At 40.9% G+C, this 27,983-nt stretch overlaps 2 protein-coding genes across 6 annotated transcripts in view; one reads left to right on the forward strand and one right to left on the reverse strand.

Annotated features, from left to right (window-relative positions):
- Positions 1-14: 14 nt before the first annotated feature.
- HNRNPA3 (heterogeneous nuclear ribonucleoprotein A3) lies at positions 15-23,609 on the forward strand. 5 transcript variants are annotated; one of them, XR_014174195.1, is made up of 16 exons: positions 22-162; positions 3,544-3,643; positions 7,802-7,924; positions 8,053-8,199; positions 8,326-8,536; positions 9,750-9,839; positions 9,929-10,021; positions 10,117-10,194; positions 10,767-10,904; positions 12,219-12,344; positions 12,428-12,497; positions 15,767-15,822; positions 16,846-16,863; positions 22,701-22,744; positions 23,081-23,189; positions 23,450-23,609. XR_014174195.1 is itself a non-coding variant. In XM_081939570.1 (12 exons), exons 2-11 carry the CDS (start codon positions 3,581-3,583, stop codon positions 12,478-12,480), a joined length of 1,122 nt encoding a protein of 373 aa, XP_081795696.1. In that variant the 5' UTR covers positions 24-162; positions 3,544-3,580; the 3' UTR covers positions 12,481-12,497; positions 12,584-13,896. The 5 variants fall into 5 exon arrangements, 2 of the variants coding, with proteins under 2 accessions (XP_081795697.1, XP_081795696.1); XR_014174194.1 differs by lacking the exons at positions 16,846-16,863; positions 22,701-22,744 and having other exon boundaries at positions 15,767-15,903; XR_014174196.1 differs by lacking the exons at positions 16,846-16,863; positions 22,701-22,744.
- NFE2L2 (NFE2 like bZIP transcription factor 2) overlaps positions 23,593-27,983 on the reverse strand; it is a 29,627-nt gene continuing 25,236 nt past the window's right edge. Inside the window, exon 5 of the mRNA XM_081939569.1 lies at positions 23,593-27,930. Coding sequence (XP_081795695.1) covers positions 26,746-27,930 — 1,185 coding nt within the window. The 3' untranslated portion in view covers positions 23,593-26,745. The remainder of the gene's footprint in view (positions 27,931-27,983) is intronic.

Consider the following 27,983-nt stretch of genomic DNA (forward strand, 5'->3'; position numbering starts at 1 on the left):
ACATAAATTTGAAAACAATTCCTCTTCCTCCCCCGTTTCCTTGCCGCCGAGCCCGCCTTCCTCTCTCACGTGGCCTAGTTTCCTCTGACCTGCTCCTCCCACCCTCTTCCTCTCGACTCCATATTGAGGCTGTAGGAGGCAAAATCCAGTCACAAAATGGAGGTAAACGATGCTCGGCGTCGCGCGGGAACAGCGGCGGGCAATGGACTCTGGCAGCAGCGGACCCCAGAGATGCCTAGGCGCGGCAGACGAAGCAACGAGCAGGGAGGCTAGGCGGGAGAAGGGCGGGCTCTTGGCCGGCTCGAGCTGGCCCGGTTCTTTCCTTTTCCCCCCCACACCAGCTTAGCCACACGACGTCTCCGAAATGGCGCAACTGGGTGGAGGGTTGGGAGCGGAGGAGGAGTAAGGCCTGGAGCGGGAAAGGAGGCTGCTTCGGCCGCCATTGTGACCCCCGCGCGGGGGAACAGAGGCTGAAATCCAGCGAGAGCGGCCGCAGTAGGGCTGGTGGGGTGGGGGAGTAATCGTCAGCGTGGCCGATTGAGGTAAATCCCAGGCAGCCGGCCCAGTTTCCTTCAAAGGGAAGAGAAGGTTAACGCAGGATAACAGCGCGCGCAGCAGAGACGCGCACACACAGATCTTGCCGCCGACTCGCAATGGTACAGGGTTTGATTCAAACCCTTAGGAAAACGCTCCTTTTTTCCTTCGTGTGTGTTGTATTTTGCCATCCCTCAGCAAATGCCATTGAGTAGGGTCCCCAAATATGAATTGTTGAACGCTGCTTCTGTGAACCTGCTCGTTGAGAAATAGTGCTAAATATTTCAGAGTTAAGGTTTCTTGTCTGTGATGTCTACCACCCCCCCCACCCCCACCGGAGTGATATTGTATGTACGTCGCCAGTTCACCACAAAAAGTGCTACGGTTAATTTTCTGTTTAAGCAGTCCTCTGTCAGGATTTGAATGATTTCGATATGAAAGCCATTGGGAGTTTTTGATCGTTCTTAAAAGTGGTGCTGGATCATTTAATGTTTCTATTTGGAATCAGTGTCTTTTTTTTCTCCTCGAAGCTATGAGTGAATTTTGCTGGTTCAGATAACCACCATATCTTCTACCTCGGGTTTAATGAATCTTTAGATTCTTGAATGACTAGTATCCAAACCTAAGTGATGTAATTACATTAAAGTGAATAATCCTGTTATGTCTTTGAGTACTCTTCACACTTGTAAGTACCACAGGATTAGTGTTCTGTAATTACATCTTGCTCTTTTTGAATCCAGGTGTGACATAAAAGTCAGTAAACTCTGTATATAATAAGATTGAACAGTGTGAAATAGATTAACTTTCTAGACCGACCCTTTATTTCTGAATTGTTTAATTTATCCTCATACCATAGCCACAATTTTAAAAGGTTTTTTTTTTGCCTCTGCCACATAAATTGCCAAACTATATTATTTTGGGGGGAAACCATTAACCTATGCACATCTAAGTTGCAGAAGGAACAGACAGCTATGAATATGTCACCAATTTATTTGGAAAAATGTGTCATACAGTTGAATTCCAAGTAGCCTGAAGTATATGTGATTGAATCTAAAACTTCATTGGGGGGGGGATTATAATTTGGAGCATAAAATGCAGAAATTGTGCTTTGATTGTCAAATGATTCAACTAGAGAACATTCTTGTTCAACAGGAATTCAAGATCATAAGTTGACTTTAGTATTATATTTTTAACACTAAGTTCAGTGATCCTAAGGTTCTAGCTGCTTCTTTCTTGCTGATATCAGCTCTGGGACTCTGCTGGGGCTTGCTATTGTGTGTGGTTTCTAGGCTTGCATTCTCTTATCTTTGCTTTTCCAAATTGTAATTTGAGAACATGTGTCAGCAGCGGCTGCTTCTGTGTCACCTATAGTTTTGAAAGAAAAAAATAGGGGCTTTCTTGTATTTCTTGTTTGGTTTTTCTTTTTTCTGGCCTTGAAGAAGGGAGTTTCTTATTTGTATTAGTAGAAAAGCCCACAGTTTTAAAATTCCATCTACCCTTTTTTAAGTGGGCAGGTATAATGTGAAGGCAAAACGGATGCAAAGATTGTCCAAGTAACGTCCCATTTTAAAGTTTTTATTTCAAATGCATATCAGAATCTTAGTAAGAAAATAGATACAAAAGTATATTGAAACCCAAGAATATTTTTAATTGGAGAGGGTGGTGGTTTTTTTAATGATAATCTATACCAGCCTCAACTGTACTTGTAATTCAATTACTTCAGGATTGTAAGCAATTCTTTAAGATGAATGCAATTTTATCAATTTTAGATTCAACTCTCTCAAATCTATAGTCTTGGGATAATGTGTTTAATGTACAGTTTTATAACCCTTCCCAGTTAATAGAAATAACAGATGGACATCAAAAACATTCAAACTTGGTTAAAAGAATGATATGAGGTAGGACAGCTCTATGAAATGCCAGAAAAAATGCTCAAACCTCTGAAGGCAAGAAGATCCAAAGGACAGAGATTGTAACAAAGAGGACTTGCCATCTTGACTTTATCTCAGGGGTGATACAGTGGTTAGAATGCAGTATTGCAGGCTAATTCTGCTGACTGCCAGCAGTTCAAGTCTCACCAGGCTTAAGGTTGACTCAGCCTTCCATCCTTCCAATGTCAATAAAATGAGAAGCCAGATTGTTGAGGGCATATGCTGACTCCATAAACCACTTTGAGAAGGCTGTAAAGCACTGTGAAGTGGTATATAAGTCTATCCATCACTTCACATTGTAGAGTGAAGGTTTTTTTGAGATATTCTTACCCAACAGTTAAGTTCACCTCTCTCAAGGCAGTACCTAATAACTTGGTGTAGTGGAAGTACTGTTTTTAATTGTGAAACATGTTTAATAATTTTGGCCATAGTGAAATACTAGTGCCCAATTAACAGCTGCATTTAAATGATGCATTTTTAATTAATATATATCTGAGCAAGGTATTGAGTACTTACATGCACAAGCTTGATTTAAGACATTCTGAAGGAAAACAAGCCTATTTTCCAAATGCTCAAGATAGTAGGTTTCAAAGCATTGCTATAGCAAAAGCTTTAAAGTATTAATAACCCCTCCCAGATCTAAAGATCTAGAATAGCACAGTCAAGAGAACTAGCCAGGGAATAGGATGCTTATAAACTGAGTACATTGGAGACGGTCTTGATTCTCTCTCCCCTGCTGGGATTTGCTTCTTTAGTCCTTATGATGAATGCAAATACATATAATATCTATTTAGAAACAATTTTAGTCTATTATTACTGCATAGTTTTGAATACAGTTTAATTGGCTAGCAGTTCATTTTGCTATCATTATAGCATATCATGATGAACATGCTTGTTTTTTCAATTAATACTCTGTTTTTATTTAAAAAATACATTACTTATTTACTTATTCTCTCATACAATAACATTACTTAAGCTAAAGAGGCTCCAATATATTGTCCATTGAAAATTAGGGCCCCTTTATTTGGTATGAGAGTGAGGAGAAAACTCACAGGAACTCCTACTACTTGTTACCTAGGTTAAAAGGAGCAACTGAGTCAGAACACACTCCCAAAATGGCGTGTAAAGATGAGAGAGAGGATGAAGATTACAAGAGAAGGGGAAGAAGATCCTCACAGGTTGAATATTTTTTATGATTTTAGCGTTTTTACTTGAGTTAACTGGAGTTAGTTTTTGCTTGCTGCTGCTTTGATCAGTCTGTGGCTCGGATTTCACATTGCACTACTCTCTTCTGCTTTGCTTTTGAAAATACATTATTCTTTTTCCCAGTATAAAGGTTTACAGTAAGTGCACTATTATATGCATAATTCTATAAATTTATGTTATTGTAAAGGGAATAATTTGAAAACTAATATCTAAATAAATCTTAAAATTGTAGCTAAATTATTAAAATCCAGAAACAGACAATTATTGTTGGTTCTGTCTGCTTGAATGGACATGTATAATTGACTAAAATTTATATTGTATTGAGGAGTTAACTACAGGTAGTCCCCAATTTACAACAGTTCATTTAGTGAACATTCAAAACTACAAAGACACTGAAAAAAGTAACCACCATTTTCATAGTTATGCTTGTTGTAGCATCCTCATGGTCATGTGATCAAAATTCAGATGCTTGGCAAATTGACTCATATTTATGATAGTGCTGTGCTGTGGGTTCTACTGTTGCATCAGTATTCCATAAAAACTAGAACATTGAGAATTGAAAAGTCACATTCTTTAAAAAAGAATATTGTATCTGTTTCATATAGTAAAAAACTGAATCCAGATTCAGAGTTACATCACTTAAAACTAGGTCAAATACAGCTATGAATTGATAGATCAGCTTCACTTGAATAAATACCTGAATCTTTGGATTATGTAATATTTACATATGTTCAGCAATTAAGCTGTTTTTGAGAAGTATAGCCATCTGTTGAAAATTATAGAAATTGTAATAATAGAACTTGTTCAAACTCCTATAAATGAAAATTCCTCTTTGTATTCATTACGATTTCTAATTTATAAGGAACTGCAAGAGCTTGCTACTGTCCACAGACAGATAGCTTGTATAACCTGCATAAATGTATCTTAAGGGATTAGGGAGAATTAGAATGATACAGTGGTAGTTCTTGAAAAAATTGTAACAGTCCAGACTTATTTTTAGTTTATTTAGTGAAACCTTTATTTCCTCTGTAGTGTTGAATAGAGATTATAGAAACATAGCAAATTGATGGCAGAAAAAGACCTAGTGGTCCATGCCCTTTTCCATCTCTAAGAAAGACATGGTTGGGGCTAGCAATTTGGTAAGGAAAGGCTTTAGAATTAAGAGTTATGGACACTTTACTACTTTACAATAGGTGATATGTTCTTTTTCTTTTGTTAGGGAAAGATTAAAATGTAGAAGCAGTATTCCACTCATTATAAATACAACTATCCAAAGGGGAAGTGTAGGCTAACTCTTTTGTCAGTATGGCCATTGTTTACAATTTTCATTTGAAAACACCATAGAGATCAGAATAAACATTTCAGCTAGGTTATTAAGGCCAATCACAATTTGATGTTTAGTTTCCATTATTCAGATACAAATCAAAACTCCCTTGAAGTCAGCTGTTGCTATAAAATTCAAATAGTTTTACAACTCAAATGCAGGCTTTTTTCCCCTATTCTGTGTGCCTTTATCAATATTAGACACACCCTACTTGATTCACTGACAAAATGACTGTCACTTAAATAACTTCCTCCTTCATTTGCAACCTTGGAATTTGAAATAATGACTTTAGTCTTTTAAAACATATTGTTTCTGAGGCAGAAAAAAATGGTGATGTGTTTATTCTGAGAATCACCAATTAATCTGATTAATTCAAAAATGTATAACTTCTAATAAATGCAAATTAAACTTGATACCAAATTTATGTTTCTCTTGGTGAATTGTTTCAAATGAAGAGATGCTAAACAGGGAAGTGACAATGTTAATATGAAAAATAGAGGGTTTTTTAAGTCATTCCCATTTCCTGGATTTATCAGTTTGTAACTAGTGATACATTTTGAAAGAAAATGTATTGAACTCTGCACACATTCTCCTCAAATTCTGTTGTTCCATTCTGCCCACTTGAGACTGTTTTCAGAGAGAAGGATCCATAACTGTTCACCTACTCTGAATTCTATTAGATCTGGAAGTTTGGGATAGAGGAAACAAGATTTTCAAATTGAGAGAGTAGACTAGGAAATTCCTGAACAGCAGCAGGGAGAGAGAATAATCTGGACTCTTTACTGTTTTCTAGTGATATCTAGAAAGGACGACCAGATTCTTTAAACACTCGACCTAATGTTTAAAGAAGTGTGGTCCCCATTCCTTTTGGCAGCCTGGCACTGTCTAGTTGCCCTCGAATAAAAGAATGTGTAGCTTCTGTCTCTTTTAGATTCCAGCCTCGGAGATAGAGATAGATGGATGGATGGATAGATGATGGATGGATGGATGGATGGATGATAGGCTTGGCATGTCAAAAAGTCAAAAATGTTTCTGTGCTGACATGGTCTCCATCCATGAACAAAAGAAACAATTCTGTATCCTTTATCTAAGCTGCCCTGAACAGCAGCATTTGGCAGCACCAAGACTAAGCCTGAAGTACATAGAAGCCCACGTCTTCAACCTTTGCACCACTGCTGCCACTTTAAAAAGCTGCCTTGCCCCATTCTCTAAGAAGCCACAAGCCTTGGAGAATGTATGATTGCCCCATGGCCCAGCACTCTCCAAGAATTGCCATGTACCATTTACTTTCAGGCGTGCTTTCTTTCTGTTGACAGGCCTGTGCAGCCTATCCAAGGTTGCTCCGGGTTGCATAACACCTTGGTTTGTGAAGCAGCTTCATAGAATGCTCTTCCACTGCCTCCAAAAACTGTTGGAAAGCATACCTTGTTTTTTGCACGATTTTTAGAGGCTCTGGAGGCTGCACAAGAGCACACTTCATTCTCACATCCTCTGCGGTCTCTGAAAATCGTGTGAGAATAAGTTATGCTTTCAAGAATAGTTGTTCTCATTTGTTGGTGAACACTAGTGTGCCACCCAAAACAATTGGGCATGTCACCATTGGCATGCATGTCATAGGTTCTCCATCTTACCTAAGTACTGTAGTTTGTTTTTTTCAGTCTAGGGCATTGCGTCCAAAGTTGGCATCAATCACTCGATTATAGACCAAGCAAAGGATGTGGAACACAAATATTTCACTCTGCGCATGGGTTGTCTGGAAGCTCAAAATCACATAGCAATTGTGAAATTTTCTTTGGAATTATTTTTCCTGTGTTTCCCTTTCATCTTGCTTTCTGTTCTATCAGCCTATCTGGCAATTCCAGTTTTGGTTCTTCATGTCATCAGCAGGCAGATTACTAAGTGACTTGGGAAGAAGCAGAAAGTGAACAAGTGGGTGCTGCATGGAAGAAGTGAAGGCGTAGCTATCACTCTTTTTCTTCCTTTGCAGATACCACCTCCTCCACAGCATGGCTTGTGCAAAGCTGTCTTTGCTTTTCCCCACAATACCACTTTGTTTAACATTGGTTTCTCTGCAGTGGGACCAGCTACTTGATGTTGTAGGGAAGACTCAACACTTTCACTCTGCGGGATAAGTGAGCTCTGCAGAAGAGAAGACTAAACGGGAGGGGGGGGGTGTTTGCCTGTGACTCAAAAATCTGGGACAAATGCATATATTGAGTCAGGAATAAAAGCTGAAACAGCATCTGATGTGTGAGCCATCATGGGCTTTACGGAAGAACTCTGCAGGCCACAAATTTGAAATTCCTGGATTAGTATGACTAGACTCCAATAGCTTTTAACTTTGTTAGAATATTTTGAATAAAATAATAAGAACTTTGGGGAAGAACACCTGGAATCATGCTAAATTTTGGTTTTAAAAGATCATTAAAATTTTCTAAATATGGTCCTTTAATTATATTTAGATAGAATGTAATGAAATTCTAACAGTAATAGCCCTTTGCATAGAAATGTTTTTTATAAATAGGGCTATTGGCAATTTTACTGTGATTCTTTTTCTACTTTTCATAAGTCATATAGATTTCAATTAGACAAAGCTTAGAGCAGTTATCAATATAGAATTGCAGCCTCAGATTATAGCTGTATGCCTATATGTTAGAAAGTAAGTATGCTTGTATCATACTGAAGCATATAGCTATAGAAGTGATAACTTATTTAATAATTGCAAACTCTATGGACAAACAGCTTAAGTGAATTTCTGAGCAACAGTATGAACATAGTGCAGATATTGAAACTTTTCTTCTTTCAGGGTCATGATCCTAAAGAACCAGAACAATTGAGAAAGCTGTTTATTGGTGGCTTGAGCTTTGAAACAACAGATGATAGCCTAAGAGACCACTTCGAAAAATGGGGCACACTCACAGATTGTGTGGTGAGAAATTATAACATTTGTATGTCTGCATTTCGAATAAACTTCTATTCTACTTAATAGGATTAGAGCATTAGATTTAAATAAAAAATATTTCAATCAGCATTCTCTGTACTATGTATCTCTTGAAGGTGATGAGAGACCCACAGACAAAACGCTCTCGAGGCTTTGGGTTTGTGACCTATTCTTGTGTGGAAGAAGTAGATGCTGCAATGGCAGCTCGGCCACATAAAGTTGACGGCCGTGTGGTAGAGCCAAAGAGAGCTGTTTCTAGAGAAGTAAGTAATTGTTTTAAATGTTACATCTTGATTACATAAATGCTTTCTTACTTCTAAATGTATTTTTTTCAAACATTGAACTAATTTAAAAGTTTGAAATACTAAATTTAACTTAAAATTTCATAGGATTCTGTGAAACCTGGTGCTCATTTAACAGTAAAGAAAATATTTGTTGGTGGAATTAAAGAAGACACAGAAGAATATAATTTAAGATCTTATTTTGAAAAATATGGCAAAATTGAAACTATTGAAGTAATGGAAGACAGGCAGAGTGGAAAGAAAAGAGGTTTTGCCTTTGTGACATTTGATGATCATGATACAGTAGACAAAATTGTTGGTATGTATGTAGTATTTTGTCTTTGTGATAATTTCTGTTTGATAAATACTTATTTATAATATGTTTTAATAAACAAAGAAATTTTATCATAGGAATAATATAAGATAGTTCAATGTGTTAAAAGATTATACTTTGTAGTTCCAAATTCAATTCTTGACCTTTTATTCTCCTATGTATTTACATCAGTTCCTGCAATTTCAAATATCTGATAGTTGTTTATTCACAATCACATGTTTGACTCCATCATTTCCATTACCTAGAGCTTTCTTGAATTTTTCCACTATGCTTAAATGCCTGTTTGGGAGGCAGTATGATAGCCAATATTTCCCATAAAGTACAGTATTTTCAATTTGCTTGCTTGCTGTTATTGGTGCACAGAAGTCCTAATTGCAGCTTCAATTTATTTAAAAAAATATCTTTATTATATTAAATAACAATAAAATACAAACTAACGTAAAAGGAAGAGGATGAAAGGGTAAAGTTTAAAGGTAACAAAAAGCAAGTATTGATGGACCAGAAAGATCATAGCCTTTCTCGGTATAATTTAATATAATTGGATTGTTACTGAGGAAAGTACCAAAAGAAACCGATAGAAAAATTGTTTTTGACAAACCAGATATTCCCTAAGGCAAGCAGTCTTAGCTCTGTTACAACAAGTCCCAATCTAATAGCTTCCTACTTGTACAAGCAGAATTTTACCTGTATTCTACACTCATTCAATTGAGTTGGACTGATTGGAAAGCACCAGCCTCTGGTACCTCATTGTGATGTTTTGCTTGCTTGCTACTTCAATCATTTGTCTCTAAGAAGCTCTTTTACTTTCCTTTAAAATACTCTGGATCCACATATTCGTAGAACAAAAAAGGAGGAGACAAGTTGATTGGAAACCAGAATTCTGCTTTTTTCTACTCAGGGTTGAAAGGCAAACCAAGCCAAAATAGAGATCAAAACAATTTTAACTCAATTTAAAGTTAGAGATAAAAGTCTGAATAAATTACTTTGCAAGTGTTTGTGGATATCCTTGAAAATGAAGAGGTTTCATCATACTTTTAATTACATGTGGGTAAGAGGATCAGTATAGGTTCTTCATTTTATGTTCCTGTTTGTTTTTGTTTGTTTTTTATTTTGGTATATTTTACAATATTTTGCATAAAACATTATTGAGCAGAATGCATATTTTCAGAGTAATAATTTGTTTCAAAATTTATTTTAGTTCAGAAATATCACACTATAAATGGACATAACTGTGAAGTGAAGAAAGCTCTCTCCAAGCAAGAAATGCAGACTGCAACTGCACAAAGAAGTGAGTCTTAGTCAGTAGGAGTCCAAAATACAGCAATTATGCTACCTATTGAATACCATTAGATGTGCAATGTATTGTTTTTATTTAAGGTCGTGGGAGTAGTTCAAGCAACTTCATGGGTCGTGGGAACTTTGGAGGCAGTGGTGGAAGTTACAACAGAGGTGGAAGTTTTGGTAGTAGAGGTACGTGTTAGTTCTTCCCAGTGTTCTTCCAAGATACTATTTTACACTATTGGTTGTTAACTTGTTTATAACATAATACTTTTGTTCTGCTTTAGGAAGCTACGGTAGTGGAGGTGGCAGCAGCAGTAGAGGAAGCTTTGGCAGTGGCGATGGATATAATGGTTTTGGTGATGGTAAGCGTGGTAGTACAAATACAACATACATAATATCTCATCTACATTGCTTTCAGTAGCTTGACAAGCCACACCTGGTTGCACTGGTGTCTCAAAGATTTCAGTTCGAAAGTGGGTCCCAATCAGGTCCTTTATGAGGACCTGATTGGGAAAAGTTTTTAAGGGATAACTTTTTTCTTTATAATTCCTTTGTAAAACCACCCCTGTCCCTGGTAAGAAGATATGTTTACAATTAAAGAAAACAAAGGTATAATAGGACACAGCTTTTAGTGAGTATGGAATATCAGGACATAGAAAACGTTAAGTTGAGGTATACAGAAAATCTCTGTACTGAATAGTTAGATGATTTGTCTTCCTATGAAATATTGTTTATGTTCTTCAAACTAGGTATCTCCATTTGTTTGGAAAAACAGTTTTGATCAGCCAAAGGCATATGTGGTTAACAATCAGGAATGATGTATGCTGCAAACTCTTTATCTGAAATAAAGAGGCATTGGCAGAAGGTTGATTGATTTTATTTCCCAAGTTCTATATTTTTATTTATAACAAATTTTTGTTACATTTAATTCAAGGTGGAAACTATGGTGGTAGCCCTGGATATGGTAGCCGAGGTGGTTATGGTGGTAGCCCAAGCTATGGAAATCCAGGTAGTGGATATGGCGGAGGAGGTGGAGGTTATGATGGATATAATGAAGGAGGAAGCTTTGGAGGTGAGATACCTTGAATTGCATTAGAATTATAAATATTTATAAATTTAATAAATAAAATACTAGTGTGATTGTTAAAAAAGTTCACTAAAATTAATTTTTTACCTGTCACTTTAAAACATGTAGGTTTCATTAAATAAAATGTTATGCAGTGTAAACATGTTTTCAAAGTACACTTCCAATGTTGTGAAATCACATTGATATTTTTTAAGGATTCAGGGGCATATGTCAGTGCATACTGTCATTTTTGTTAGTTTGGAAGAGTTCCAGTGCTAGCTGCTAGGGATATGACATTGATTTTTTTCTAACCTGTATCTGTTTTATAAGGAGTTTGTTCTGTTAATTTTTCTTTCTATTGCGATAGCAGTAGCACTTATATTTATATACCATCCCATAGTTCTTTACAGCACTCTCTGGGTGGTTTACAATGTCATATTGCTTCCAACAAACTGGGTTCTCATTTTACCAGCCTTGGAAGGATGGAAAGCTGAATCAACCTTGAGCTTCATCAGGATTGAACTTCAATCTTTGGGCAGAGTTTGTCTGCAGTACTGCATTCTAACCACTGCACCATATATGAAATATTTGGGTTGATTGCTGGCCCACAGTTTCAAGGATAAATATTCCGATTAGCGTATATTTCTAGAACGAACAAACTGAATCTGTTGGTTTAAAAGATGATGAACAAATGAGATTATCAAATATATGCATCAGTATGAGAAACAAAACTTGGAACTAATTTAAACTTCCTTTACCTAGAGGAAACATGACTATATTTAAAGAATATTGAGAACTACAAGGCACCATGAAAAAATTATGGGACACTAGGGGCACTTTGAACTGAGAAAGTTCAGCTATCTGCCAGCCGCTTTATGGAGAGGCTGGTATGTCACTTGCTTACAGATTGCTTTTTTCCTTATTGAAAAAACATATCTTGGTACACTTAAATTGAAGCAGGAGGAGACGCATGGCTTTTCTTCCTCCCAGTGTTCCTAAGGCTTGTTTCTCACAGGTTATCATACCAAAGTTACTAGCTGGAATCAAATATTGTTAGTTTCTTACCAGTGGAGAAAAGAACAGAAACAATGAGTTCATGACTTCCATTTTTGCAGCTAAAAACTGCATATGTTTTTATGTTTTACAACTCACATTGTTCATCAAAATTTCATAAGTACCTTCAGTAAGTCCGTAAAATGCATATGTTGCATATTAAATTGTATGCAGTAGTGCTTCATTTATTTAATCTAATGAAGTACTTTTCTAAATTACTTCAAATTATATAACAGACTTCAACGTAAAATTAAATTTCTGTTTTAGGCAACTATGGTGGCAGTGGAAGCTACAATGATTTTGGCAACTACAGTGGACAGCAGGCTTCAAGTTATGGACCCATGAAAGGAAGTGGCAGTTTCAGTGGCAGAAGTTCAGGCAGTCCCTATGGTGGTAAATGCAACATTAAAATATATGCAGCTGGCTAGTATCTTTCAACAAGGACTTGAATATAAACAGTTATACTCCATTTGTAGGTAGCTATGGATCAGGTGGAGGAAGTGGTGGCTATGGTGGAAGAAGATTCTAAAAACTAGTGGGATAATGGTATGTATGCTACAAATAAGTGTTTTTAATTAAGTTGACAACATTTCTTTGAGAGTAATCTTTTTTTTTTATCCTGTATTCAACAGGCTACAGTTCTTAGCAGGAGAAAGCGAGGAGTTGTCAGGAAAGCTGCAGGTTACTTTGAGACAGTCGTCCCAAATGAATTAGAGGAACTGTAAAATCTGCCACAGAAGGAGCGATGAACCATAGTCAGAAAAGTTACTGCAGCTTAAACAGGAGACCCTTCTTAAGGACTGTTAATAGCCACAGTTTGCAAAGAGTGCAGCTATTGATTTAATGCAATGTAGTGTTTAGATGTACATTCCTGACTTTTTTTTTAATTTGTTGTTGTAGCTTTGTCTTTTCTTCATAAAATCAGGTATATTGCCCTGTAAATTTGTGGTAGTGGTACCAGGAATTAAAAATAATTAAGGAACATTTAATTTTTTTCAATACTTGTGTAGTTCAGTTTTTTCTTACCGAAACTTCTTTAAACAAGAAATGTAGTTTTAGGGTATATCCTTGCTAGGAAAAAAAAATCAGTGCATTATAATCTGTATTAATTTAAAACAATAGAAATGCTGAACCGTTTTAAGTACTTTTAATTTTTTTCTGCATATGTAACCAAATGACATGAGTTGCACATGCATAGGGAGAGGAAAGATGTTTGCATTAAAGCTTGTTTAGCTGTATAATTAGGACTGAGTCATTTAAACCAATGCTTGTGAATGATAAAAGCTTTATTTTCAAATGAGAATTCCAGATATTTCTGGGTTGTGCATATCATAATTTGTAGTATTTGTTTTTAGTTTAAACCTTCTAAGTAAATAAGCATTGACAAGATCTTTTAAAGTTTATTCAGTTTGCTTCCCACTTTGCTGATATATAAAGGAGCTACAAGAAACATTGGCAGAACATGTTTCTGCCTTTTATAATTGTTGAGACTCAATTTCCCTCAAATTGCAAACAGATTAAATGCACACATATAATTAAATTAAAACTTTGAATCTAATAGCGTGGGTCTGTTACTTAGCTTACAGTTCTACAGTTTCATATTGTATATATATCTGCCCTTAAAATATAGGTTCATCTATAAAGGTGCCTAAGTTCTACTGTGTATAATTCTATATGCCCCTTTCTATCTGATGCTAATTTGCAGCACAGAAACAATCCCTTTGAGTTCGTTGGAATAAGTATAACTCTTCTAAGCATGAATGCATCAAGATGTTTCACATACTTTCTAATGCCCTGATAATGGGTCATGAAGGTAAAGTGAAAGAAATAGGAGCTAATTTGGTAGAACCTGTTGTTGCTAATGAGGGTCCTATGGCTATAGTTAAATAAAGACTGTTCGTTGGAATGATTTGATAAAATTTATTAAAGTCACAATCTTGACTAAGTTGTTTACTCCTTCACTTACTTAGATTTATTTACAGCCATGTTCCCTAATAATTTGCTATCCTCCTTAATCTGATCAGACTTCTTTTTGAACTATTGCCAGAGCAGTGCTTTCTGTCAGTACACATCCAGAAGAGTAGGGCACAGTGAGTAGAAGAAATTCAGAAATTTTTCACCTCTTATTTCTGTAGGTCAATGAGTTTAAGATAAACTTAATTCCAGTGTAGGAATTGATTGCTGAACAAATTGCTCAAGAATCAGACATGAACTTGTCATTGGGTATAAAATACTATGGTTAATATTTATTTTAAAACTCTAAAGTATAAAAGGAAACGTGGTGGCATGGTGGTTAGAATGCAGTATTGCAGGCTAACTCTGCCCACTACCAGCAGTTCGATCCTGACCAGCTCAGAATTGACTTAGCCTTCCATCCTTCCAAGGTCGGTAAAATGAGGACCCAGATTGTTGGGGGTTATATGCTGAAATTTGTAAACTGCTCAAAAAGTGTTATAAAGCAGCAGTCACCAACCTTTCCAGTTTGCTGACCTGGGAAAGGAGTGTATGAGTGGTAGGCGCATGCAGGCACAACTCCATTTGTGGAAGTGGCAGGCACACACCCTCTACTTGCATAAATGGAGCTTCGTGCCCAAGTGGTGGGTGCTTGCTCACAAAGGTCCACTCGTGAGTAGAAGGCACCTGCACTTGCGCATGAAGCTCCACTTGTGTAAGCAGAGTGCTTGTGCTCACGTGCAAAGCTTCACTTGCGCATTTGTGGAAATGGAGCTTTCCGAATGAGCACAAATGACCTTCGCTTGCACGAGTGGAGCTTCGCATGCAAGTACATCCTTGAGAGTGGACCTTTATGCGCATTCACTTGCCCATGTCCTGTGGCCCAGTTTAGAACAGGCTGCGGCCCACTACTGGGAGTTGGGGAGCTCTGCTATAAAGCACTATGGGGTGGTATATAAGTGCTATTACTATATGTGAACCCAACTCAAGATTATCAAGTCTCACAAAGATTTACAGTGTCATATGACTAAATGTGGGAATGAGGTGCTCGTTTCTTAATCTCTCTTTATCTCCAAGAAAGTGTCTGCATACCACTAGTCAAAGCTTGTTTGAAGGGATTCAGCTGTTAACTGTGTTCTTACGTACATTTCTTATTTTTTAAATTTATATGCCACTCATCTCCCCAGTAGGGTGACTCTGGGGGGCTTACATTAGTATACATATATGCATTTCCTGTAAAGATAGAGCAGATATAACTCATCCCTTCTAAGTCTCACTGAATTCAGCAGCATAACTGGAGAAATTGGTTAAGACATTCAATGTTTTTAATGGAGATGAAATGACTCGATGTTATACAGAGAAAAACAATACCAGTGTGTTAATCTTTTGTAAAAATGTGAAACCTGTAAGGTAATCAGTGACTTAGACCTAGATCTCTCTGAATTCTGACAAGTAAAAGGAGTGGAGAGTGAATAACCGGCATTAAAGATGTCTTAGTCGAAATGAGGATCAAACGAGATTCAGACAGGACTGCAGCGCCCAAGTCAGCAAATAAAAAAAAGGAAAAGGCAGCAACAGCTTCAACTTCCAGACAAGAGAAGGCATATACTATGCTGATAGTGAGCAGCTTCCCCAAAATAGTTAAATCTGCCTGTCAGTGACGAAATAACGAAGAAAGTCTAGGAAGAGTTCTTCACCAATTGGAAGCGCCCAGATCATAGCTATTTGAGTTGACCTACAGTCATAGGTCTAGCATTTAGACCTGAAAGGGGAGTAAGACTAGGTAAGGTTTGTCTCTAACATTTTCCATGAATTAATTCCACCTCTCTGAACATGGTAAGAAAGATCTGTTTGACTTGCAGATTGTTGAAGAAACCTCTGTGACCAGAGGTGGATATCTTATTGGGAAACTTGCTTGGTAAGAATGTACAACACTGATGTTTCTTTTATTGTATTCGGAGCTCTGAAAATTTGAGTTTTGGAGAAAACAACAAACTGGGTAAATGAAATATATTGAATATTTATTATTGTATTTGAATCAATGTGGATGGGCATGTTAAATCATCTAATTGGATTTAGGTCTAAAATTCTACCATTCACAGTACTTCTGTTATAGAGGTGGGTAGATTAACAATTAGCCCTTGCTGGGGATGAATCTTAATTTAAGATTTTGAAGTTTTGGAGACTATATCTATGTGACCGGGCGGGTGTGTGTGTGTGTGTGTCAAATAACCACTAATTAATGAGAATTAACATTTTTTTAAAAATCGTTTGTCTTCAGCTAAATTCATGACTTGTGAATGGCTCAAAAAATTATAGTAGTCTCAAGTAGGGTTCAGCATCTTCTTTCAATAGGCGTTGGTTATAATAGGCAATTTGCATGCAACAGCATGAATGGAATGGGAGGGAGGGTGAGGACTACTCGGCTGGAAAGAACATTTTCAATATTTTGAGAAGATTTTTTTCCCTGATGAAACAACATACCTTTGCATAGGAAAAATGGGTACTCCTTGAAACAAGCTTTATTACCCTGCTTACCTAGAACAAAAAGTTGTAAACTAGCATAATATGAAAACCAATGGAACAAATCATTTTGTTTTACTTTTGGGAACTATTAAGAACAATGGTTGGTTGTTTTTTGCTGTTTGCATGTTCCTGGCATATAGCTTCTTAATGCTGCTACCAAAATTTGTCAGGAAGCATTGTATTGTAGAGAGATAATTTCCTAGTGATTTTGGTAAGAAAGGTGTATGATGCATCACAGATTGTTAAATATACCTAATTATGTACATCAGGCAAATAAGAAAAAAAAAGCACATAACCTTTCATACAACCTGAAATCCTGATTTTATTGTGTGATTTTTCAGTTAGAAAAGTAGCCAATAATAAAGTTAGCATTGCTGGATTCCTATTGGTAATGTTTCTAATTGCCAAATTGCAGGCAAGAAAATCAGTAACATTTTCCAGTAGAGTGGAGGGAGGGGTCACTGAAGGTTATTACAGCCTGATTGGTCCATTTGACTGAGAGAAAACTTCTTAGCCTTCGGCTTCTCCCGTTGGCTTCCAGTTTCCTCTCAGTCAACAGGTCCAAAAGACTCAAATTTGGTTCCCAGTGATTGTGAGTACTAAATTTAGAAAAATTAATTGGTTCAATTGGACACTTTAAATCAAACAAATTACTTCATAAAATAGAGCTGGCCCAATAGGACAAGCTATCGCAGTCCTAAATAGGCAGGGAAAGCAGCGCGGAGCAAAGCTCTTCCCACCTTACTCCCTGCGGGCTTTTTTCCCCCCCGACTGATTCCTGGTGACTCGGGCGTGCCGGGGGGCTTGCAGCTCATTTATCCTCCCCCGAACGATCTCCTTGCCTTGAAGCCGCAGCGCCGGCGGCCCTTTGCCGCGCGTGAAGACCGGCAGCCAGTAAACGAGACCGCGCCGTCTCTACCGAGTCGGCGGTGCCCTCGGCGGCGGTGCGTGAACGAGACCGGAGCGCCAGCGGCTCTTGCCGGGCGTGAAGACCGGCGGAAGTAGCCAGAGGGCCGAGATTACTTGCCTTTTCAATCGGCGAGCCCTACAAGGTGCGGGGGAGGCAAGCGGCAGGCTCGGGCGCCATTTTTAACGGCCGCTCGAGAAGAAGACCAGCAAGCCTCAGCGGCGGCCATTTTGAACACGTGTTGGGCCTAGCCCTTCCACCCTCTACCGAGCCTCCGCCATTATTCAAAGCTCAAGTTGAGAGTTTCTCCCAGCAAGAGGCTTCTAGCTGCGACTGCTTTCTTCTTCTATAGTCATCAGAGCACGTGAGTGGGGCGATGGCAGCGAGATCTGAGGCAGCTCAAACCGCAACTCCCCAGGCCCAGGAAGATAAGTCAGGCCCCACTGCCCCAGCCAGGCCTCGTGTTTCTAGGCCTTCTGCGGAGGATCGCCCCTCCAGAGCCCTACAAAGGGATGAGCTTAGGCGTTCCAGGGCAATCGAGAAAGCGATTGAGAGGGCAGAAAAGAAGAAGGTCAGGGATCCTAGACCTAGATCTAGATCCCCCAGACCAGAGGCTCATAGTCATTCCCCTTCTGTCAACAGGGGGTTCAGCCCTTCCTCTCCCTCTTCCTCTTCATCCAGATCTGTTAGGAGCGAAGAACGGGGGGCTTCTCCCCCTCCCCCAACTTCCCCTGGGACAGGGGGCTTGGATAGAAATGATCCTTTAGAGGGCCCCTCTGCAGGCCCCTCCCGGGGTAGGAGATCCCACAGGGATTCAATTCCTCATGACTATGATTCTGATTATGACGAGGAGGATCTAGAACACCTCCCTGAAAATCTAAAAAGATTAATTTCTGCAGCCATTTCCAGGGGAATAGCTCAAAGAGACAGCCCTTCCCGGCATAATAGGATTACTCCGTTCAGCAGGGCCAGGTCTAGGAATTCTTCCCCATCCCTCATGAGCGAGGTCTCTTCTAGGGGGGAGGCCGGTCGTCAAGACGACTGGGGCTTCTCTGAGGAAGAGGATGCGGCCACTGATCAGCCCACCTCTTCTAACTTATTCATTCAGGCCATGTTTAAATCCCTACTGAAGAAGGCTAGGAGAACCACCAAGGTGGGCACAGGGGACCCCACAGTGCCCCCGCCCAGGGATCCAGACATGGTGATGTTCTCAAACACGGCCACCAACAAGGAGGAGATCCCTGCTCCTCCTCTGTTCTTGGAGGTGGCCACCAGTCAGTGGGCCCGACCTTCGAATTTTTCCCCTCCTGGCAGCAATGATAGGCGGGCTTATAATATGGAGAAGGCCTTTTTACAGGCAATTCAACTTCCAGCTATAGACCAACCCATAGCTGCCCTGGTCTCATCCTCCCCGGTGGTCTCCGGGGATGCTGCGGACAAACTTAAGCCGGAGGATAAGAGGGCGGAGCTTACCCTGCGGAAAAATTATAAGGCTTCCGCTTGGGCAATGCGGGCGGCGGCTGCCGCCTCGTATTTTAATCGCACAACAGTGATGTGGCTCCGCCAACTCCAGGATCGTATCCCGATCCAGGATGATCGAATCCATCAAGACCTGACCAAAATTATGGCGGCCTGCCAGTATTCGGCCGACGCGACCTTGGATGCCATGCGTTTTGGCTCCAGCGCCTTGGCCACCTCTGTGGCCTCACGCCGGCTCCTTTGGCTTAGAAATTGGCAGATCGATAATAAAGCCAAATGGGATTTGATAGCTGCCCCCTTCACGGGTCCAAATTTGTTTGGGTCTGCCCTAGACCCAATTCTAGTGGAGAATAGGGACAAGAAAAAGGTAATGCCTACCTCCACTAAGAAATCCGAGACACGCAGTCACCCATATCGCAGGCCTCCTTTCAGAAACTATGACAGGGACCAGGAGTCCCGTTTCCAACAGTACAGGCAGGATAGGCCATTCAATAGACAAGGCTTCCAAGACCGCTCCAGATACCAGTCTCAGTCCAAGCGGCCCTTTCGCGGGGGGGGCGGCCGCCCCTTCCGCAGAGGGAAATGACTCAAATCCGAGTCATCCCATAGGCGGCCGCCTGGCATTATATGCGGACAAGTGGGACCAGATTACAACAGACGGTTGGGTCCGGGCGACCATTCGCCACGGCCTAAGGTTAGAGTTCCTCTCCTATCACCCGAGGCGCTTCAAAGTTTTCTCCCCATCCCGGGATCCGGAACGCCGTCATCTCATGGACCTCGCCGTTTCACACCTTCTGGAAATCAGAGCGGTGGAGGTCGTTCCGGAAACGGAGAGGGGGCGGGGCTACTATTCAAATCTATTTGTAGTCCCGAAGGCCTCGGGGGGTTGGAGGGCTATTCTCGACCTGAAGCGCCTGAATCAGTATCTAGTTTACAGGCGCTTCAAGATGGCCTCCCTAAAATCAATCTTGCAGGGCATTCGAAAGGGGGATTACATGGCCTCGGTAGACCTGACGGAGGCCTACCTACACATCCCCATCCTTCGGTCTCACCGTCAATTTCTGAGATTTTCCCACAAAGGCAGACACTATCAGTACCGGGCCCTGCCATTCGGCCTGGCCTCGGCCCCTCGGACGTTCACCAAAGTCCTGGCGGCACTGGCCGCTTACCTGAGATCCATCCCAGTCAGGCTCCAGTGTTACCTGGACGACGTCTTAGTGCAAGCAGGGTCTCTTCCCAGGGCCAGGGCAGACCTCCAGCTGACCATCCAATGGCTCCAGACACTAGGCTTCTCAGTGAATTTCCCCAAGAGCCATCTATCCCCATCCAGACAGATTCTGCACCTAGGGACAGTGATAGATTCCCAGTCGGGGTGGGTCCGCCTGTCCCCAGACCGCTTAGACAGTCTGACGCAGTTGATCAGGTCAATCAGGACAAAAAGGTCCGTTTCCACCCTGACATTATCACGACTCCTGGGGAAGATGGTATCCTGCATAGGGATAGTTCCCTGGGCCCGCCTGCATCTGCGTCCCCTTCAGTGGGCCTTAATACCAGCCCAAAGGAGAATGTTGAGCAACTCTCTACGACCGCTTCGCTTAACGTCGGAAGTGAGACGCTCGCTCAAGTGGTGGATGTCCCCAGCATTGCGACAGGGGGCCTCTATTTGGGAGCCGGAGAGAGTACAAGTCACGACGGACGCGAGCCTTTACGGCTGGGGGGCCGTGATGGGGTCCGACATGGCCCAGGGACGTTGGACTGCCTCGGACCTCAGACACAATATAAATTGGCTCGAACTCAAGGCCGCGAGACTGGCCCTCCGGACTTTCAACCGCCAGCTACAGGGGCGACATGTCCTACTACTTACGGACAATGTAGCGACAAAAGCTCATGTAAACCGGCAAGGCGGGACTCATTCCCGAGCCCTCTGGCGGGAGGCACAGGCATTAGGACTATGGGCGGAGAGACACTTGGCCTCCATTGCGGCAGAACATATTGCGGGGACGTCCAATCACCAGGCAGACTGGTTGAGCCGGGCGACTCTGGACAACGGCGAGTGGCAGCTAGATCCAGAGTTGTTTCGAAAGATCTGCCTCAGGTTCGGCAGCCCCCTGGTGGACCTGTTTGCCTCCCCCAGCAACACGCAGCTGCCGAGATTTTTCACCAGATTCAAGACCCCAGCTGCAGAAGGAGCGGATGCTCTCAGGACCCGGTGGCCTCCGGGTCTCCTCTACGCCTTCCCTCCCCTTCCCCTCATTCCCAGAACCATTCGGAAGGTAGTCACAGAGAGGGCTTCCGTCTTTCTGTTAGCCCCATATTGGCCGAGGAGACCATGGTTTGCGGACCTGGTCCAGCTCTCGGTCGTAGATCCCTGGAGAATTCCACCGGAAGAGGTAGTCTTGTATCAGGGGGTCTTAGTTCACCCAGAGCCGCAGTGGCTGCATCTGACCGCGTGGTTCTTGAGAGGGGATTGCTGAAACGGAGGAAGCTGTCATCGGGGGTCATAGCCACCTTAGAGGCAGCTAGGAAACCGTCCACAGTGAGGATCTATAACGCCACCTGGTCGGCCTTCGCGAAGTGGTGTAGCCCCAGGGGGGTGGATCCAGCCAGGGCCACGGTTCCAGACGTTCTAGAATTTCTTCAAAAAGGATTAGAGGATGGGTTGTCCCATAATACCCTCAGGCGACAGGTAGCGGCCCTATCCACTATATTGGGAGGGGAGGGTCCCTCTACCCTCTCTCGTTCTCCGTTGGTGAAGAGGTTCCTTAAAGGGGCGGCCAACATCCGTCCGCCTCCGGTCCATAGGTTCCCTACATGGGACCTTACCATCGTCCTGAAGACACTGACGGGGTCTCCCTTTGAACCACTCAGGTCGGTCCACATGCGCCTCCTATCACTGAAGGTAGTATTTTTAGTGGCCATTACATCGGCCAGGCGTATCTCTGAGCTGGGGGCCCTTTCTGTTAGAAGCGACCTTTGCATGATTCACCAGGACAGGGTGGTATTGCGTTTAGATCCTTCGTTCATACCGAAGGTCAATACTCTGTTTCATAGGGCCCAGGAAATTGTCCTACCAAATTTTTGCCCCAATCCAACAAGGGAGAGAGAACAGGCATGGCATCGGTTGGATGTACGCAGGGCCCTCCGTATTTATCTGAAACGGACGGAGGGCATTCGTAAGACCGAGGCGTTGTTTGTCTCGTTTCACCCAGGTTCTCTAGGCAATAAGGTCTCGTCTTCAACTATTGGGAGGTGGATCAGGTTGGCCATCGTTGAGGCCTATGGAGCCTCAGGCAAATCTCCCCCGTCGGGGATTACGGCTCACTCGACTCGTAGTGCGGCCTCCTCAGCGGCCTGGGCCACAAGGGCGCCCTTCGAGGACATCTGTCGCGCGGCCACCTGGGCCTCCCCTACTCCTTTCATAAGACACTACCGCCTGGACGCTTATGCCTCGGCTGAGGCATCCTTTGGGCGGAGGGTTCTCCAGCGGGTGGTGGCCGATCCTCCCCCTGAGACCCAGTCTACCCTCCCTGGGACGTAGCGTGGGTATGTCCCTTCAGTGACCCCTCCCTCCACTCTACTGGAAAAAGAACGTTGGTCTTACCTGAACGTTTTTTTCGGGAGAGTGGAGGGAGGGGTCACTCTCCCACCCTAGTTAGATAGACAGGGTCTGGGAGGGGTAGGATCGGGTGGCCCGGGGCGGCTTTCCCTTGTCTTCTTACATCATGCAGACGCTGACCTGACATCGCGGAAACTGGGAGCCAACGGGAGAAGCCGAAGGCTAAGAAGTTTTCTCTCAGTCAAATGGACCAATCAGGCTGTAATAACCTTCAGTGACCCCTCCCTCCACTCTCCCGAAAAAAACGTTCAGGTAAGACCAACGTTCTTTCTCACCTGGAATACTTGATGTGCCCTCTAAATTAATTTTCAGGTAACAAATTTTAAAATGAGTTATTGGGGTTTTTAAAGGATTTTTTAAAAAACTCATTCTGTAAACCTTAATTGTAATCTAATACTGAAATTCATTTGCCTTTTTCTGTTATTACATATAAAAGAGTAGAATTGTGATTCCAGATAGTCTGCATTTTTTGGCTTGTCAGCATCTCAATTTAACTCATAAGTTGTGAATTTATGAGCAGTTTATAATTTCTGTACCTATCTAGAATAGCATCAAATGTACAAATTGTTATGTTATAGTAAATAGGAACTGTGGCTAATTGCAACTGAATATTAGAGAATATTTATGGATTGTGTCTTGCTATTCTAGGACTATGAGTGGCAAAGAGCACCTATGCTCCCTTTTTGTCTTATGAAAACAGGGTTGAGGCTAAAATGGGTACAGTAATCTCAGCAATCCCCAGCAAGATGGAAATGGGGTGAGTGCATGTGTTTCTCTGCCTCACATTTTACTAAAAGAGTATCTGAATCTTGTATGCGCTCAGCGAAGTATTCTCCCAAACAAGATGGAGATCAACCAACTGTGTTTGGTGATGGGCTTTAGGTACATTATGGTACTAGAACAGTGCCAGAATTAGGGATCTTGTGGTCCTCAATCAACTAATAGCAAAGTTAAGATATTCATTAGGTTACCATTCTTAATGTGCTAAATTGTTTGCTTTTATCTTCTGCTCTGCAGGATGACTAATCCTGAAGAAACAATCGTCTGTTTCCATAAATTGAAATTTTTGATTCTTCAATGGAACATGCATACAACTGATAGCTATGAGAGCAAAAATTGAAGCATGTAACAATCAAATGCTTATAATAAAACACAGTTAATCATGATAGTTGATGAATCCCAATTCTGGACCATCATTTATTTCTGCATTAAGCAACCAAGTTGCATGATTTCTTCTAAATTGTTATGACACAAACTTGAAATATTTGAAGTCACTTAGAGATGCTTGATTCACATTGCTCATTTAGTTCCACATGAAACAACCGGTTCTGTGCAAATGTTTGGCACTAGCTTAGGGGATATTTTTCAGAGCTTAAGGACACCTGCTAGAACAAAACTTCAGGGCATGCTACATGAACAAGTACACACATTCAAATAATTTCTGGCTGACATGGATTAGTAATTTGTTTTTATAGTGTCCCATGAATGAGCTGAGAATGAAAAATACTAATATTTGTATCATTACTGTTTTCCAATGTTCCTGTTTAATTCTGAATCATGAGTAATTTTACAATAGCATATTTGCAATTTCACTGTAAAACAGTAATCAGATGTTTGTAGGCAAGGGAACAAAAACAGTACCTTTCCTTCTCTAAGTCTAAAAAGAATTAAGCATGAGATATAAAAAGCTGAAGACCCTGAACCACATCACTAAGTTCCTTAAAACTACAGTGAAAACCCATGAGGATTATAACCATCGAAGTGCTCTTTCAAATAAGGTAATCTCTTTATTTTGCCACATAAAAGAGTGGTATCTTGTTCAATAAACTCTTCACAAAAATGCTATTTTTTCTTAATGGTAGAAATGTAAAGCAGTACTAGTTTTAAGATGTTAAAAAAAAGTAAACAAAAATCAAAAATGGGAAAAAAGGAACACGCATGAATAGGTTGATTAGAAGATACTGTATAACAATGAGAGGGAGGCCTTCAGTGCTGTGGATCTCATTCTAAAGCCCTGTTCCGTTCCAGTTCAGTTGCAGAAGTCTGGAGCCTAAACCAGCAACATTGAACTTCGCTATGGAACAACTTTCATCTTGATGCCACCTCCAATGCTAAAAATCAAGAGTAACATCGTTTCTCCAGTATTGATTGGAGATGAAATCCAAATTCAAATCTTTCAAGTACAAAACCTGTTGGATGACAAATGATACCTATCCCCTTTACACTGGACTGAATTACAGAAAAACAAAAGGGTGAAATCTATTTTCAGTACATCTGGCAAAGGGATTTGAGGTGGTTGTTTTTTAACCTGATGCAATTCTAAATACTCTTGAAATAAGAGTTGTTTTGGCTGCAATTCTAGAGCTGATTATTCGCTTTAAACCCTTTGTGGTCCTCCTGCCTATGTACAGCACCTGCTCAGCTGAAAGGGGATGTTTCAAGTTCCCACACAACAGGATGTACAAGGAGGGAGGGTCTACAAACAAACTGATTAGCTTCCCCACAATCGGCCCCTCAAAGTCAGAATGGCTCCCATCCTTAATATTTGGGGAGGGGGCATTAAAATGCTTGGAAAGAAAAGGGGGAAAGAAATTACCAGCAGCATGGAAGAAGGAAACCATCGTCATAGGTTGCTACTAGAAGACCTGAAAAACTCAGCTAGGGGCAGATTGCCATGGAAATCTATGTGGTCACTGAATCGACACCAACTTGATGCACACATTAATTTAAGATACTTTTATGTAGAAACTGGGGATAAATGTTATATATTACACTAAAGTATTGTCCAATGCTCTTTTCAAGAGACAACATTATTTCTTAAAAGGGGGGGGGGTTTCCTGAAAACTACTACTAGTATCTTTTTCTTAGTTCTCTTCTGAAATATAGAATAAACGGCTGCACTCTTAAACTTTAAATTGCAAACATGCTTAAAAGAATAGAACTGAATAACAACTCTATTAGTTATATAAAGTCCAGCTGGACTATATAATTGTGCAATTATATGCTACAAAATTATGAATATGACCAAGGAGTTATTTAACAGAACAATGAAAGGGACCTTGGAAGTCTTTCAGTCTAACCCTTTGCTCAAACAGGAGACCCTATACCAGAGGTGTCAAACTCAAGGCCCGTGGGGGTACTTAGATCCGGCCCACGGGGTCACCCTGGAAACAACAAAGGACTGGCCTGTGGTGGCTCTACCAGCAAAAATGGAGATTGGGAAGTCTGCGCATAGCTCTACCAGGCTCTGTTTTCAGCCATGGAGGCTCCTCAGGGTCTGTTTTAGCTGGCAGAGGACTGAGGAGGCCGTTGCAGCCTAAAACGGAGCCTCGAGGGATGTCGAGCTGGCCACACCCGGCGCTCAAGGTCAAACAACCCTAATACAGTCCTCAATCAAGTCAAGTTTGGCACCCCTGCCCTCTACCATATCAGACAAGTGGCTGTCCAATCTCTTAAAAATCTAAAATTTAGGAGGCCAAAGATCCCCCACTCACCAATAAAGCCTTGTTCAACTACCCAATCTGGCTTAAGAAACTTTTAATACATTTCAAGTCAAACATATGAAAATATAAGAGCTAGAAAAAAAGTGAGGATAATAAAAGTTTAGATTCACAAGAAGCTGTGTTCTACATCCAGTGAATCACTCCCCCTTTCAATCACATTCAGTCACATAGTTGTGCAGCTTTGGCTGACAAAATCATAATACTTTACATAACAATTTACTGTATTTACATAATTTAACCACAATCTTCCAATGATCAGGTTCCTAAAGCGCCATTAATTTTAATGGATGTTAAGCATGTGCTTAATGTTCCTACTCTAAGCTATTCTTCAAAGTGCTTGTCTTTGGTTGGGTTGTATCCTGTTGCTGCATTTTGCATATCAGTTTATACTATATTCAAGCTGCTATATTAAAGTAAATACACTTGTAAACTAAAAAATTAATTCGTATTTATAAAACGATGTACCTTAAGTCATAAAATAATTTTGTAAATATGTAGGATTAGCAGTTAAATCAAGTTTGAATAAAGCCAACTATAGAAATTATATATAAATAAGACCTTGAAATATTTACAAAAAAACACAAAAACTACTGAAGTGGCTGTTATATAACAGGAAGAACTAGTGTATTGTGGAAGCATTACCCATGTGCATACATTTTCTCTTATGCTAATGATTTAGTGCGTTCGTACATTTGACTCTAAATAAACGTGTAGTCACTTGAGAAAGGACAATGTTGGGTTACATGATACTTATCAATAGAAAATAGCAATGTAAAAATATTCATAGAAAAAAAATTGTCTCCCTGATCTTCAGAACTTAGTCTCTAGCTTCTTGCTCTTAGGCACAAGGAAAATGCTCCCATCTCTGGTTTGCTGAAGTGAGTAATCATTCGGGGAGTATGGCTTGCCATCTTCATCTCGAAGCATGCTAAAGACTTCAAGATACAGGGTGCTCAGCTCCTTTTTCAGCAGCTGCAGGCTTTTGTCATTCTCCACCTTCTCTTTCAGGAGCTTCTCTTTCTCATCCTTCAGGTAATCCAAATCATGCTCCAACTCAGTAATGTTTTCCAGTTTCCTTTTACGGCAGTTCTGAGCAGCTACTTTGTTCTTGCCTCGCCTTCGTATGTCACGAATCAGACTGAGCTGAGCCTCGTTGAACTGCTGCTTGGACATCATTTCATTGAAGTCATCCACAGGGAGGTTGATGATTTTCTCAACAGGAAAAGGGATCTTCAGAGCTTTTGCTCTCAGCTCATCTCTAGTGAGATAAGCTTCTTGTTGGTTGAAGGGCTTATCTTTCATAAATGGAGCTTCAACGTGGCCAGGATTGGCAGGCAATTCTCTTTGAGGTGTACTAGTAAGTGACAAGTCAGGCTTTGAAGTGCCTTGCTCCAGAGATGGAGAGGCAGGCGCCTGCAGGTGAAATAAATGAATCTTGGCATTGCTGGGTGACACAATTCCAGGGGCACAATCAATCTCCTCCATTTCTGAATCACTGCATCCAAAGCCTGTATCCTGACAGACCGACGATGACTCAACAGAATGAGCTGGGGAGGTTATATTGGGACTTGCATTCAGTGAAATACCAGAGTCAGAATCATTATACTCTGGGGCATTTCCTACAAGGTCCTGGTTAAAAGCTTTGCACTGAGCAAAATCCGAAAGATCAATTGGTTCACTTAAAAAGCCAGCAATGGCCTGATCCACAAAATGAGATGGCGGGGTAGCCACTCTGGGGTTCATCTTCACATCGATTAAGGAATAGAAATCCTCACAGAAATCAGTGCTACGTTGACCAGAATCTTCTGGCATCCCCATGCTGGAATAGGAATCTTCCAAAGGTTTCAGGAAGTCTTCACTGCAGTTAAGAACTTCTTTCTCCATGGTAGATAATGAATTGTAGAAGCTAAAGTTATCGGCTACCTCTGAAGTGGTATTTATGGCAAATGGGTTTGATGTTACATCGGCAAGGCTGTCATTTTGTATATTAAGACACTGTAGAAAGAAAGGTTCAAAAAATGTTCAGCAATAAAACTTACATGACAATC

The sequence above is a fragment of the Natrix helvetica genome (assembly GCF_964273705.1).
Source record: "Natrix helvetica genome assembly, chromosome: 1".
Taxonomy (NCBI): domain Eukaryota; kingdom Metazoa; phylum Chordata; class Lepidosauria; order Squamata; family Natricidae; genus Natrix; species Natrix helvetica.

Excerpts from the sequence above, each read along its gene's own strand:
- HNRNPA3 (XM_081939570.1), top strand. The coding sequence starts at position 3,581 with ATGGCGTGTAAAGATGAGAGAGAGGATGAAGATTACAAGAGAAGGGGA. Across the intron at positions 9,840-9,928 it reads GACTGCAACTGCACAAAGAA|GTCGTGGGAGTAGTTCAAGC; the intron begins GTGAGTCTTAGT and ends TTTTTATTTAAG. Across the intron at positions 10,022-10,116 it reads TGGAAGTTTTGGTAGTAGAG|GAAGCTACGGTAGTGGAGGT; the intron begins GTACGTGTTAGT and ends GTTCTGCTTTAG.